At 29.6% G+C, this 14,500-nt stretch overlaps 1 protein-coding gene and 1 long non-coding RNA gene across 2 annotated transcripts; both read left to right on the plus strand.

Annotated features, from left to right (window-relative positions):
* Positions 1-8,685: 8,685 nt before the first annotated feature.
* LOC111292456 (phytosulfokines 3-like) lies at positions 8,686-9,418 on the plus strand. Its single transcript, XM_022884858.2, has 2 exons — positions 8,686-9,008; positions 9,095-9,418. The coding sequence occupies exons 1-2, from the start codon at positions 8,892-8,894 to the stop codon at positions 9,230-9,232; spliced, it is 255 nt and encodes an 84-aa protein (XP_022740593.2). The 5' UTR covers positions 8,686-8,891; the 3' UTR covers positions 9,233-9,418.
* Positions 9,419-11,652: 2,234 nt separating this feature from the next.
* Positions 11,653-13,588, plus strand: LOC111292827 (uncharacterized). Its single transcript, XR_002690547.2, has 2 exons — positions 11,653-12,418; positions 13,205-13,588. It is a non-coding gene; the product is annotated as an uncharacterized LOC111292827 (long non-coding RNA).
* The last annotated feature ends 912 nt before the right edge of the window (positions 13,589-14,500 follow it).

Raw genomic sequence — 14,500 nt, forward strand, 5'->3', positions numbered from 1 at the left:
TTCTATAGATTTTCTAGGATTCTTTTATGGAAAAAATAAAAATTTATCCGGTGAATTTTGGTCATTATATTTCATATTATGAAATTAGGCAGTGCATACGATTTTTAATATGTTAAATACACTGTGATTTTGTGTAAAAGATGAAGAAAAGAAAGAAATGATGTCAAAAAGAAAAGAAAAAAAAAGGTGTCAGAAGAAATGAAAATGTATAGTAATAATAATAATAATAATAATAATGATAATAATAATAATAATAATAATAATAATAATGATAATAATAATAATTATTATTATTGTTATTATTATTGTTGTTGTTGTTATTGTTATTGTTATTATTTAAATTGAAAAGAGATCGGATAAATAAGTATTTACAATTACTCTTTTTTGCACATTACTAAGAATCAGGAATAGGACAAAGATAAAAAAATGACTATTTTGTTCAGATGATGTTGTAAATATGAACACCTTTTTTTTTTTTTTTTTTTACGATTTGAAAATCTCTTCTAAGTAAAGGTTATGACACTTTAAAAAATTTGAAAGGCTCTTCTAAGTAGAGGCTCAATAACTTTTGAAAAGAGCTCCTATGATCAGAGGCTATGAAACTTTGAAAAAAACTATTTTGACCATAGGCTATAAAACTTTGAATGACTTTTCTGAGTAGAGGCAATGAAACTTTAAAATAGCTTCTTTGAGCAAAGGCAATGAGCTTTAAATAGCTCATTTGATTAGAGGCAATGAGACTTTAAATGGCTTTTCTTAGTAGAGGCAATGAAACTTTAAATGGCTTTTCTGAACAGAGATAATGAAACTTTAAATTAAAAATCTGAGAGGTCTCATAGATTATGCCTTTTAGTCTTACAAATCATGCTTAATTTTGAAATAGTATTATAACCAGAGGTTTTTAAAATTAAAAGCTTTTATGACCAAAAGCTATGAAATTTTGAAAAGAGCTCCTTTAACCAAAAGCTATGTATGGAGGCCTACACCCAACTTGCGAGGTATTATCCACTTTGATCCGAAGGTCTCACGATTTTGTTCCACAAAAGGTGCATTATAAATTTAAGTTTAAATCTTTACATATATATATATATCATACCGTATCCACACATTCTTTCAATGTGGGATTGACCTTTAAAGCTTGACCTCCTTATCAAGTTGAGTCAACCACATGATCAAGATCACATAAGATATTAGAATTTTAGAGATGGTTGTCTATCATATAGTATTTAGTAACTCTCATGGCCTCACCATGTAGCACTTAGTGACTCTCACGATGTATCATTTAGTTTTCACTAGCTGGTGACTGTTTTAATATCATTTGTCAAGACCCACACCCACTCTGTGAGGTATTGTCTGTTTTGATCCAAAACTCTCACGATTTTATCTCACAAAAGGTACCTTATAAATTTGGATTTAGATTTATATATATATATCATACTATATCTACACATTTTTCTAATGTGAGATTGGATGTGTCACATGATAATACTATTTTGAAAACAATGGATAAGTAACTTGTCATTGTTTGTATACTCAATCATTTTTCAATAAAATATGGTGATATGTGCTAGGGGGTATTTGGTTTCGTCATATTTTTCAAATTTTGACACCTTAAACTTTGGTGAGATTATCAGATCTAAAACTAAACTGAGTTCACTCATATCAATTATGTCAAAAATATTCACACCTTCAATAATTCACAGCCTTTCTTTCAAAAGATCTAATTTTTACTATGCTTTTATATTTTCAGATTGTTCAGATGTGTTTTTTTTTTTAATTTTTCCTGTTCTCTTGAATCATCTAAATTTGAAACCGTAATGGGATCAACATGATTTGCCTTAATTTTTAGACCAACGTGTCCTTAACTTTGTGGTTAAACCTTGAGAAGAGGTAAATTAAATTGAGCATGTAGCTGCTTTTCAGGTTATGTCATTTATGAATGCTGGTGGATACAACGGATCTTCTCTATCATTGGTGTTTTTTTAGGCTGAGGGCTCTTTCTCGATGGTCACTTCTTTAGCTATCCCTTTTTTTATTATTATTTTTATCATGTTCATTATTACGGCCATTTCTTTTTTAGAATCTTCTTGGGACCTAGCCATTTATTCTATTAACTCCTATTAAGACCTAATCATCTATTCTTGCATCTCAAACTGAGTTTTTTCCATCATTTTCATTCTAGAAGCTTAATCATTTTTCATGATTTTGACTTGTGAGGGAATGTTATAATGATGATAAATGGTCTGATCTATATTTTTTGATGACTTAACTATTTTTGCACTTGATCGAGTTAAGAGAAACTCTTTAAGATTTGTTATTTTGAGACCTTTTTTTAGTCATGATGTATTTAAAAAAAAATTAACATTGAATGAAACATACGTATGATGTATGAATGCAAAAGATGCACTTGTTATGTATCCAATATTTGCAAAAGATTTTAAGTTTGAACTTAAACCATCATAACGTCATAGTACCCAAATTGTAACATTACAACCTTGAGTTTCCCATACAATATTAAAATTTTCAAAAGAAATGCCTTACATGTTTATACTATTCATAAGCAATATCTAAAAAATTGGTCAAATGTTGGTTGTGCTATTTTGGGTAGACTTTTTCCTTTACTTGTTTAGCTTCCTAGGCCATGTCTCTTGCTTTGAAATTGACTTATCTTATCTACTCTTCCAAGTGAGTAGCTTGAGATTTTTTTGGCAAACATTCTTTCTTTCAATACTTTGTTTCTTTGGCTCTAAATTCAAATTCATATCGTTTTTTTCTCAAGACTTGAATGGCTTTACGTTGATAGTGCATTTTTTGTTTCAAGTCATCAATAAGATATTGCAATATCTTATTTTTTTTCCATAGACTGGCTAAGCTCTTTTTTCTTAAACAACAAATTGGATTGAAGCTATTCTATATATTTTTTAAATTCTTTAAACTCAGTAGTCATCAAAATGATGGACTTATGTAAGCTTTTAAAAATATCTTCTTGTTTTCTTTCAAGCCTTTGGAATTTTACTTCACCCTTATGAGTTTTATCTTTTTTCTCATTAATTTCATGCTGAAGTCTTTTCTTTTTAAGCTTTCATTTTTTTTCTTTTTTTCAAATTTACCCTTCATAGTCTTCATGTCCTTAAGGACCTTTTCATGATGGGCTGGCACATTCTCTCTTTTTAGGGACCAACTTTGCTTTTGATGTGTTACTTCTTTCATATCAGATATTTAAGTGTGACTTTGTCTATATACCACATGACTTACTCTTCAGGTTTGCTTCCATTCTTTGATAATTTCTTTCATTTTTCCTAAAAATCTTGGTTTCTCGAAAGAGAATTCCAACCACATAAGCTATGAGTCATTGGAATGAATTGTTCTGACCCCAATTATCGATGAACCATTGCTTAGTATAACTTATACCTCTCCATAGCCCTAAGAGTGAAACCCACAGCTTGTCACCATACTTGTACAACATGGTTTCTTGTGGCATCTATGAAGCTTTCTATATAACCTGAATGTTGGTGAGATTTTACAAAATCGATACCCACTCTTCTTTAGACTTTGATTATGGCCACTCAACATTGCAAAATTATTCAATTGGCTACTTATATTACTATAAGTAGGATGAAATTTACCCACAGAATGTTGATGATGACTTTTTACTAAAATATAAAGTAACTGTGTATACCCAATAAAGCGTCTTCCTTTTTTCGACAGTGATTCAATGATCTAAAAGTTTTTGCCAGTATAGAAAAAACAAGATTGATCTTGTTATACACATGCTCGAGGAAATCAATTATTGATAACTCAATGTGCCTCAAGACCTTTGAAAAAATGACCCAGCCATAAATTGCCAAAGCATGATTCTTATGCCTCATTCATCCTCTAAGTGGTTGATGATGTAATTACGTAAGATTTCTCATGAGATGCAATCACTTTTACTTTTTGTTTGGATATATGAGTTTATATTATGAGTGGGGACTTTCATCATGCAGGCAAATTTTTTTCATGATCCAAGTTTTTCACCTCACTAATAGATTTTATCTGGATTGAAAAGATGTAATCATAGTATACTTTTTAATCATCAGGGTCATATCTATCTCATTGAATATGAAACATCTATAAGTAGAGTCCCAAAACTGAACTAGAGCTCTTATTAGTTGGTTTTTCACTGGCACTTCAAAGAGTGAAGTAATATGATTATATTTTCCCTTGAAAGCCATTTACATGATGCCATATTTCAACCAACTCAAAGATGTTATTTTGTTGAAGCCCCAGTTTGATTTTTTTTAGGCAAAATTTTCTCTTTAGATTCTTTTAGAAATGATAGAGTTATCACCTCATTAGCCTCTTTATATATGATAGGCTTCGAAGCAGAGAACATCATGATGATATTTATGAAGCAAGATCGAAAATCTTCTAACTAATATTGGCATATTGACAAGCACATCCCATAAACAAGTGTTTATGATGATGCATGATCATGAAACAAAAGAAAAGTAGAACAAATTAGGGTTAGTAATCATATTAAAATAAATAATCCCTCATGTATCCTAATTTAAGGTATAATCTACAAAAAATGGTATATTTCTATCTAAGGTTGTCTTTTTAAGGTTCATTATATGCAGGTTTGGTATTTAACAAATGCTAAAAACATTCTTAAATTGATCGTCGCTGGCATCTACTTTGAACTAGTAAGGCTCTCGATCCTCACTCATAATAGGCTGTCAACAAAAAAGATTTAACTTGAATGAAAGTATTTCGCTAGCCCAAGAAGAGGCATTATAACGTCAAGAAAGTATATGTATTCTACTTCTTCCTTAAAAAGGATAGATTTGGGAGCTATAGAACTCGTGCATGAATGCAAATGTGCATGTGTGTTAGAAACAGTAACAATTGTTAATCGAAATAAAATTAATAACGTAATTAGCAACAATATAAGACAAGAAGAATAACATAACCAAACTAAATAAAACTATCAAATTTTTACCTTTTTTATTTTTTTATTTTTATGAATCTTATTTTTATTCTAAGATAAGATAAGGAATTAAAATTAAATATAAAAAAGATTATAAAATGAAAGTTTATATGACATATGTTTAATTTTTGGTTTGACTCTTTAGTGTCTCTAATGGAGTCGTCAAGTTGTCATAACGATTTTTTGTCCATGGAGACTCGATCGTAGGATTTGATGAAAATTTTTGAAGTTGCCATAAATCCTTTTTGTAGGATGTATTTGGCCATCCAAAAATATCATCTTTTGATAAGAATTTTAAAATTAGTTAAAATTTATTAAAAGACGTTTTGGTCTACAAAATTAAGGTGAAATTCGGGAATACGGTTACAAGTGAGGAAGATATTAACACCATCATGTCATCTATTCAAAGAATAATACCAATTATACATATGTTATCTTTTAATTTTAATGATATATTTTTTTAAAATATTTAAAATTAACTCTTTTAAAAATTTCTTTATGCAAAATATTTTTTAGTTTGAGAAATTATTATTATTATTATTATTATTATTATTATTATTATTATTATTATTATTCACGTTATATAAATTCTCTAACATTATGGTGGTATTTATAGAAAATATTTTTAATTCAAAAAAATTTTGAAAAAATTAAACATTTATAAAGTTCTTGAAATTTTACCGTAAGATATTTTATTTATTTATTAAAATTGATTTTAAAATTATTTTCACTCTTTTGCGAAATCCTAAAAACTTCTAAGTTGATTTTCGAATTATCTCGACTTTTCAATGAAATTTTAAAAATTTTAAATTGATTTTAGGATCATCCCAACTTTCTAACGAGATCCTAAATAAAATCATTTTTTATTGAGATAATTAAGATATTTAATTAAATGTTTAATTAATTTTTATTTTGATTAATTTGTTATTATTTTTTCTTATTATCTAAATAAATCTAATAATTAAGAAATTTATTTAAAAAACATTATTATTTTTATTATTTTTTTTTATTATTTAAATAAATATTTATTTAATTAAAATAATTTTTAGATTATCTTGACTCATCGGCGAAATCTAAACATTTTTTTTTGGTTCTATTAATTAAAGAAAATTGAATTATTTATATTTTCTTTAAAGATTGAATTATTTTAAAAAATTTATTCAGATAAGTAATTAATTGTTTTTATTTTTTTAAGCAAAAATAATTTCTTGAATTATCCGAACACTTTGACGAAATTCAATAAATATTTTTACTTGTAGGAAAATAAAACTCTTTTTATTTCCTTAATATTATTATTATTTTGTTTAGCCTTTTATTTTAAATTAAAATCTTGGCATTTCTTTTTTATTTGTTTTACATTTTTATTATTGCTGACAATTATTTATTTAAAATATATATCAAAAAGTATAAAAAGATTTTAAACAAATAGCAAAAATAAAAAAAATGAAATGAAATAAGAAAATGAAAATAAAATAGAAAAGAAAAAAGTAACCAAACGGGTCGAGTCACTTGGCGGGTCATGCACGGATTTTGGCCGGAGCTAGGCTTGACCCAGGTGCCAAAACGGCGTCATTTTGACATGCCTATAAAAAGTTTCTTTTTTGTTTTTTATTTTTTCTTTCCCTCTTTCTCTAAACCCCAAAGCTTTTTTGTTTAAACCTTATCCCTTCTTTGTCGACTGTCGTAGCTACCCAATTTTTGACCAATTGTCACCTTGCTGTGGTTAAAAAATTCAATTGGTGCTAAAAAACTTAAATTTTTTTTCTAGATTTTAGTAGCTAAAAAATTCAAACGACCACAAAAAAACTCATCAATCATTAAAAAATTCAAATATTTTCTAAAATTTTGTAACCCAATTTTTTTTAAAAAAAATCTAAAAAATTTCGAAAATGTTATATTTTTATAAACACTATTCCCAAACCAAATTTTTCAAAAAAAAAAAAAATCCCAAATCTCTTAGATCAAAGTTTCCTGTTTTGGCTTTTTTTTTTTTTTACAAACAAAAGTGTTTTTCTTTATTGGAGGTTCCTCCTATGAGAGGACCGTGGTATTTTTTTTCTTACTGCCTATGTACTTTTTTTTTGCTATAACCCAAGAACCTTAAAAGATTGCTCTATGTTTTTTTTTTTCTGGTAGTGTTTTTTCATGTGTTTCTTCCTAGGCTCTTCTGTGTTGATTTTTTTTTATAAGAATTGGCTCTATTTATAGAGCCAATTAAAAGATCAAAATCCCATATTTTTATGAACTTTTTGGGATTTTTTTGTAAAAAAAATAAAAATATATCCGATGATTTTTTATCACCAAATTTCATACTACCAAATTAAGTAGTGCAGACGATGTTTAGTACATTAAATGCATTGTGATTTTGTGTAAAAGATGAAGAAAAGAAAGAAAGGATACTAAAAAGAAAAGAAAAAAAAGTGTTAGAAGAAATGAAAAAGAAATAAAAAATTATTTAAATTAAAAATAGAACAGGGAAATAGGTGTTTACAGAAGTATCATAGTTAAGTAAAAAAAACTATTTATTAGATTTTGTTATTTTAATTTTGACAAGCAACAACTAATAAAATTAATGAATTAATGTTAATATCATCCTAATTTATTGATAGAATGTTAAAATTTTAATTTTAGTAATTATAATTTAATTTTTAATTTTAAATATAACAATTAAAATTAAAAATTTATAAATATAACCCCAATTAAGTAACATAACAAGGTGGAAAGCAGTTGAAAAAAACCCTTAAAATCGTTTCAAGAGAGGATTAAGGCCTAGACAAAGTTTAAAAACATTTTGATCATATTATAAAAAATTACTATTATCCATAATTAAAAATTTTTAAATAATTTGAGGAAGTATTAAAGCTTAAGCAAAGCTTGGGAACACTTAGATCATATTATAAAAAGTACTAATATTATTTATAAATAAATTTTAAGATGGCATAAAGAATCAACTTACTAAATGTATCTTCATGTTTTTGTGGGGATATCTTATATTTGGTACATATTTTCTAAGATGATAAAAAAAAACGGGAGACCTTGTTACATTAATATTCTTAACAGCTCAATTCTTTAAGTGTATAAACCTGATAAAATCATTTGAGAAATTAAAAACAAGTATTTAGTTTTATAGTTTATTTTTTTATTTTACATTATCAAAGATTAAATTTTAATCACTGAATTTAAAATTTAATATTTTATTATAAATCAGACAATCGGTGATAATTCTATAAATTCATTTTATGAACCTAGAAAATCAAACCCATTTCGATTATTTTATCTAAAAAATTGTAAAACACAAAAATTAAAATAAAATCTCAGCCAGTCAAGAAAATAGGCCAAATCTCTTCTCATTCAAAGTACCTAAGCTAATAATCTTACCTACCGAATCGAAATCCGTACAAATAGTACTTTTCCTAACATGAAAGTATTAAACAGATCTCCCCCTTTGCATGATACGCTAGTAATCATCATTAATTGGCTCCTTTTACAAATTTATTAAATCCTAAGTCCAAAAAAATCCATTTCTCTTTTTTTCTCCTTCAACCAAGTTATTCTATAAATAGCATTGCCAAACAGAGCTTTGGCAGAATATAATCATTCGACAACTTTTTTCTTTGGAGCTGCTGGTTTTTCAGTTTGATTCCTACGGTCTAATTCCACCTTTTTTTTTTTTTATTTTTTTTATCTCATTTCCAAAAACCCAATTTTAAAACATTCTTGTTTCTTTATTCTGTCAATTTATCTGCTATATTTATCAGAAGTCTTCCCTTCCCACCTCGTGAGTTCACACGCTTTCTCTTTCACCCTTCTCTATATATTTGCCACCACCAACGCTCTCTTCTCCCCATCTCTTTCATCTCCGCAAATCGTCAATCATCTCTTTCATTGATTTTTCCTTTGCTCTCTGATTAACAAAGCAAAGATGGCTAAACCTGTCGCCCTTTTCGTTCTAACCCTCCTCCTTGTTTCCACTCTATCCTTTGCCGCCCGCTCTGGCCCAGCTTTCCCTAACGAGTCTCCTGCAAAAACCCAAGCTGAGGTTAGTTAAATTTGACTGAGTTTATCTTCCTTTCCTTCTTTTTTTTTTTTTCTTAAACTTGTATTGATAATTTGGCGTTTTCATAGGGTACCACTGTTGAGACAGAGCAGTCGACTGAGGCGGTTGAAGATAGCTGTGAAGGAATTGGGGAAGAAGAGTGTTTGATGAGAAGAACTCTTGCTGCTCATATTGATTATATCTATACTCAGAAGCAGAAGCCATGAGACTTTTTATCTTCCTTTCTAGTTTTTAACTACGATTTATCATGCTTGCTAATTATCTTATATAATTAATAACTTAATTAGTCAGGTTTTTCTACTTTTTCTGTGCTTGTTTTTTCCTCGATCATACTGGGGTATGTCTTCTTAATATATTTTCTATCTCGATCATACTGGGGTATGTCTTCTGAATATATTTCTTCCATATTCTGATTAAGTTTTGGAAATATGGTTTGAATTAGTGACATATTTTTCTAAATTTTTTGTAATGCTAAACATTTTATCATTTTTCCTTGAATGCTTTTGCAAAATATATTATTTAATTGGTTAGTGAATGTTTCTATGTAGGGATCATTCCTGTGTTGGAAGATATTCACGAATCATGATGCCAAAACTATTACTAATGCAGGGCTGGGAACAGCTGTTAAGCTTTATATTTATTTATATCAAATAGTGCCCTTATTTGGCCAAAAACAAAAAATAGTGCCATTATAAACTAATATTAACAAAATAAAAATAAAGCTATTGTCCTATAGTTTATAAATCCTTAATCAACTTAAAGTGAAGCTTCCTTGTTCCTAAAGTTCTAAGCAGAATGATTTTTTTATATTTAAAAAAAAGTTGTAGTTTAAGAATAACATAAAATTATAACTGTTGAGATTAGAGCTGCATGAATCAAAGTATTGGATTTTCAAGTATAAAGACTTTGTTAATACAAGAATTTTACTTTGGGAGATCTTTTTCTTAACACTCAGAAGACTATTGACTGCTCTGCCTCTTGGAACAAGGGATAAAAATTAACAGTTGAAAAATGTGTCAACGAACTTAATTAGTTGGTAATTAATTAAAATTGCTTTTGTATCAAGAAATAATAAGATTCACTTTCATCAAAGGTTGAAATTTGTAAACTACAGAATAAACCTTTTGTCTTGCACTTTTAGCTTAATTCACCTCAACCTCAAACAACAGTGTCTGAAGTTCAAGCTGATTTTTTTAATGAATTTCTTATCAAAGTTATGAATCTACAAGGCTAGTTTGAAAATTTGCCAAAAAACATTAACAAGGTAAAGATTGGGAAAAAATAATTAATCCAATGATAATGCCCCAAAGAAGTAAGAAAGAAAAAGGAACCATGATCTTTAAATCACTTTCTTCCCCTCAAAATATTCCATGTACGGGGTGGGAGGTCAAAAATTGCGAACTACTAAATCCCAATCTATAAGGATTTCCCTTCTAGATCTTCTATAATATCATGATTACTTTGCACCTCAAGAATAGAATTTAGTGAAGAAAAAAGTGTAACCTTGTTTGACTATTTTATCTATGTTACGCAAAATGCATGCGCATTTCAGTAGGATCAATATTCTTTAAATTTAAAAAAAAAAAAAGAAGCAACCGAAAGGAAGTTGAATCCATTTTTGCATGTGTTGTTCTATTCCTCTAGCCTCCCCCTAAGCCTCATATTCATCTCTATTCAACCACCAAAATAACTTCCTACTCTTTTTGGTTCATTCAAATCAAAAGAGTCATGCAGGAAAAATCCAACCAAAAGGAGCCAAAACTAATTGCATTTCCCTATAGCTGAGGATTTAATGCAGGCTTATACAGTTGAGGAAGATCGAAAATGTAGTTGACAGTTGAAATTTTATTTAGATTTGATTGGCATTCCTGGAAGATGGTTAATTAATTATTTCACTGTTAAGATGGAATGAACATAGATGAGAAGTCTTGAAAATGTTTGCCTTACCGGATTGTCTTATCAACTTGCTTGTCAATAGCAAAGTATGCACTTTTTCTTGGCCATAAGAAACAAAATTTGTCGAGTTATATTCCATATGTAGAGGGGGATTTCACATCATTTCTAGAAAACAAAAAGCAAAAATTGACAATTTTTTAGTTCAAGGACCATTAGAATTTGGCTACCTCTTCCTAGCTTTTGACAATGCAAAACCAATAAGCTAAAATCAGTGCTCCTTTGCTTTCATTGAAACGTTATCCAACACTGACAAGGCTACATAGCTATTAACAAATAACAAATTCAAAGAAAACCTGATAATTACTGTATTTGCCTGTAAGGGGAAGCTAGACATATACGTCTAACGCATTTAATTATAATTAGTGTGCGGAAATCATAATTTAGTTAATTAATCAAAATATTAATGAAAATGAGGTACATGATAAATTATTAATTTTAATTTTAGTGATAAAATTTAAATTTTGGTAACTTAAAAGTAAAAATATATATATGTTGATGTTAATTATTTAAGATAGTATTGGTGGCTTAATGCCAACGAGAATAGGCATTTGCCCACCAACTATTTTGGTCAAATGTTTTAAAATTCTTTTTGTAAGACCAAGTCAAAGTCATACCCTTTCTAATATGGCATAAACTAGGCCAAGTGCTAGTGTGCATCCTGTACATTATATGATCTGTTCATTACTATTAATATCACCATCTTTCCTTTTCAATGGCAAATATTTTTATTTTGGTAAACCTGTTATGGAGTTTGAACTGAACCCGAATTGCATGTTTCATAATTGAATGGATCGGAGAGGAGTCAGATCCGGACGTAATGGTATTATTAGCTGAATATTAGTAGCACTATCTAAATATTTTCATTCATAAGGTCATGGGTGATGATATTTCTGGTTTAAGTCAGCTAGAGCACTTGGTTTCCAATAATAATGAGAATTTATTCTAAAGTTGACACAGTTTCATTCAACTGATAATCGCAATCCATGGTCTATCTTCTTTGGTTTGAATAAAAAGAGCTAAAGATAAGGAAAATGAAATAAAAATGCCAAGTCAATTGTTGTGAAAGGAAAGGGAAATTACAGAATTTAAACTTGAAATTGGTTAGAGCTGATTTTAGCAGTAATCCAATTGAGAATGAGTTTGAAAACAAAGGATTAAACCAAACAGGCTCAGAGTGTTAGTCTAGCCCAAAAATAATGGGCCTAATGGACCCTTAATGGGCATTAAGAGCCTCTTTCTTCTTTCATGAAAGGATCAGAAACGCTGAGATTGTTCGTTCAGCCAAAACCCGGAACAAAAAACAGAAAAAAGGAAATTGAGAATAAAAATAATTATAAAAGGGTAGAAGGGGAAAGCTCCAAAATTGAAGAGAGGTTGAAAGAAATGTTTGGAAGAAGCAAGTTTCTCTCTTTTCCAATGGTGATTGGAGCAGTCATGTAAGTCTCATTATCTGCTTTTTGTATTTTTTTGGGTTTTTATTTTAATTTAACTCGTTTATACCAATTGGGTTTTCCATGTTTGAGTGTTACCCAGCTTTGAATCTTGCATAAAGAACATTCCCAAGGTAATTATGTCTTAAAAGTTAGATCTTTGATTTACTCATTACTAAATTGATAATAGAAACGTTCCCTTATCAAATTTAATTCAATGAAAACCACATTTTTGATGAATTTTTTTTTGTGTAATTGATTTTGAGGGCTGAAGTGTTGAATTTTACCTGTTGAGGAAAACCCATTAACAATGAAGTGGAATATATGTCTGATAGCTACAAATATTAGAATAAAAGCAAGTACGAAGTTTCAATACAGTGGCCATTAAACATGACTTGTTCCTGATAGCTTGCTGTTTATTAACTTTTCTATATGAGGATTGTGCAAGATTATCTTTGGCAAGACCAGAATCTCCTTATTTGCATCATTTTGATAGGTTATCCCTTGTTTTTGTATGTTATTGGTTTGTAACTGAGCTTTACGACTCTCAATGGTATTAGGTAAGTTCCATTTTGGTGTTTCCTAAAAGCTTTAAGTTCTTAATTTGTCATAGGTACTCAAGTTTTCGGGTAGTCTTAGAGCTTTAAGCACCAACCCAAAATTTTCTATCTTTTCATTCCCATTTTTGGTTGGCATACCTGATAGGCTTAGAGCTTTATGGAAAAGGCTTAATCCGATTTTACATGTAAATTGTTTTCATTGTTGAGGTAAATGACTAGTTGGATTTTGCAGAATTGGAGTTGTTTCTGGGAAGGCGATATTTGGACCTCCTCTTGATGATTACTGGAAAAAGAAGCTGCAAGAGGAGGCTGCTGCGAAGCAGAACGACGGTAAGTCAACTTAGCTGATGTCTTTATTAAATTTTGTCCGATCCGGTTGTTTCCGAAAAGTGGAAAATGGGAGTTCCGCGACCAATTTGACTTTGAAGATGCTTAAGCTGTGTTCAAACATTTGCTGCCTTATCGTGATGTTATTCAAGCTCGGAAGTTATGTATGGAGGAAAAGCTGGTATACATCAATGCATTTTGTTCACAATTGGGTATAGGATGGATTTCTTCTTGATACTGCTTTTTCTGTTAAGATATGAAAAGAGTAAGCAACTTCTTTTGGTGAGCAGCACTTTACTTGCAATATTCAATTGAGTGCCTGTTAAGATTATGATATAATTTGCATGCCTGTTTGTACCATTGCTTGTCTAGTTAACTGCTCAAATGTCAAATCTGACGTAAAATTGAATACAAGCTGCTTTGCAGTTTGCATAAAGGAGAAATTGTGTAATGCACTGGCATAGCTACTACACTTTGTCGACTTCTTATTACTCTTCCAGGAATGCCTGTAACCCCTATAAGCTTGACCGGGCAATTTTTATCTTCATTTGTTGCATACTGATAGCTTCGTTTGGTATTGCGGTGAGAAGGGGTTACTATTGCACAAATGGACCGATTCCTTAACATGATTCCAAATCTAAAATGTAGGAAGAGTCTTGAAAAAATTAAGATGATGATGCACTAACTCCCAAACAGGTGATGTCTTGCCGCCATTCTAAAAGTGGAAGTTCTACTTATGGTCAGGATATGCAAATAGTTAACTTTTGTCCACCAGCTGAGAAAGTTGACCAATTCTGTTCCGAAAATCAGATTTGACCCAAATTCTGATGTTCTTATCTAATACACGTAAGCAAAGAAAGAAAAACAAGCAATTGACATGGTTTTCTCCGCTTAAATGATTCAAAATTCCGAGACCCATCCTCGCAAAGCTTCCAGTGTTCTGGCAGGGCAGCTTGTAGGCGGGTAATGGTTATATACTAGAGATGGTTATTATTTCAAACTACAGCCGGAAATAAACATAGACAAGTTACTTAGACGACAATTTATATGTATGAAAGCAGAATACATTTAAGAGTGCCATAATTGTCAGTATCGCTTTGATGTCTACATTCAATTAAATCCAGCTAATTTACAGTAAGGAAGGCATTAAAATGCTTCTTCTGGTTGCAGAAGTAAACTCGAGCCATTAAGGCATTGCAAA

This window comes from Durio zibethinus, chromosome 10 (genome assembly GCF_047325235.1).
Source record: "Durio zibethinus cultivar Kanyao isolate XHJ-2024 chromosome 10, ASM4732523v1, whole genome shotgun sequence".
In the NCBI taxonomy this organism is placed as follows: Eukaryota; Viridiplantae; Streptophyta; class Magnoliopsida; order Malvales; family Malvaceae; genus Durio; species Durio zibethinus.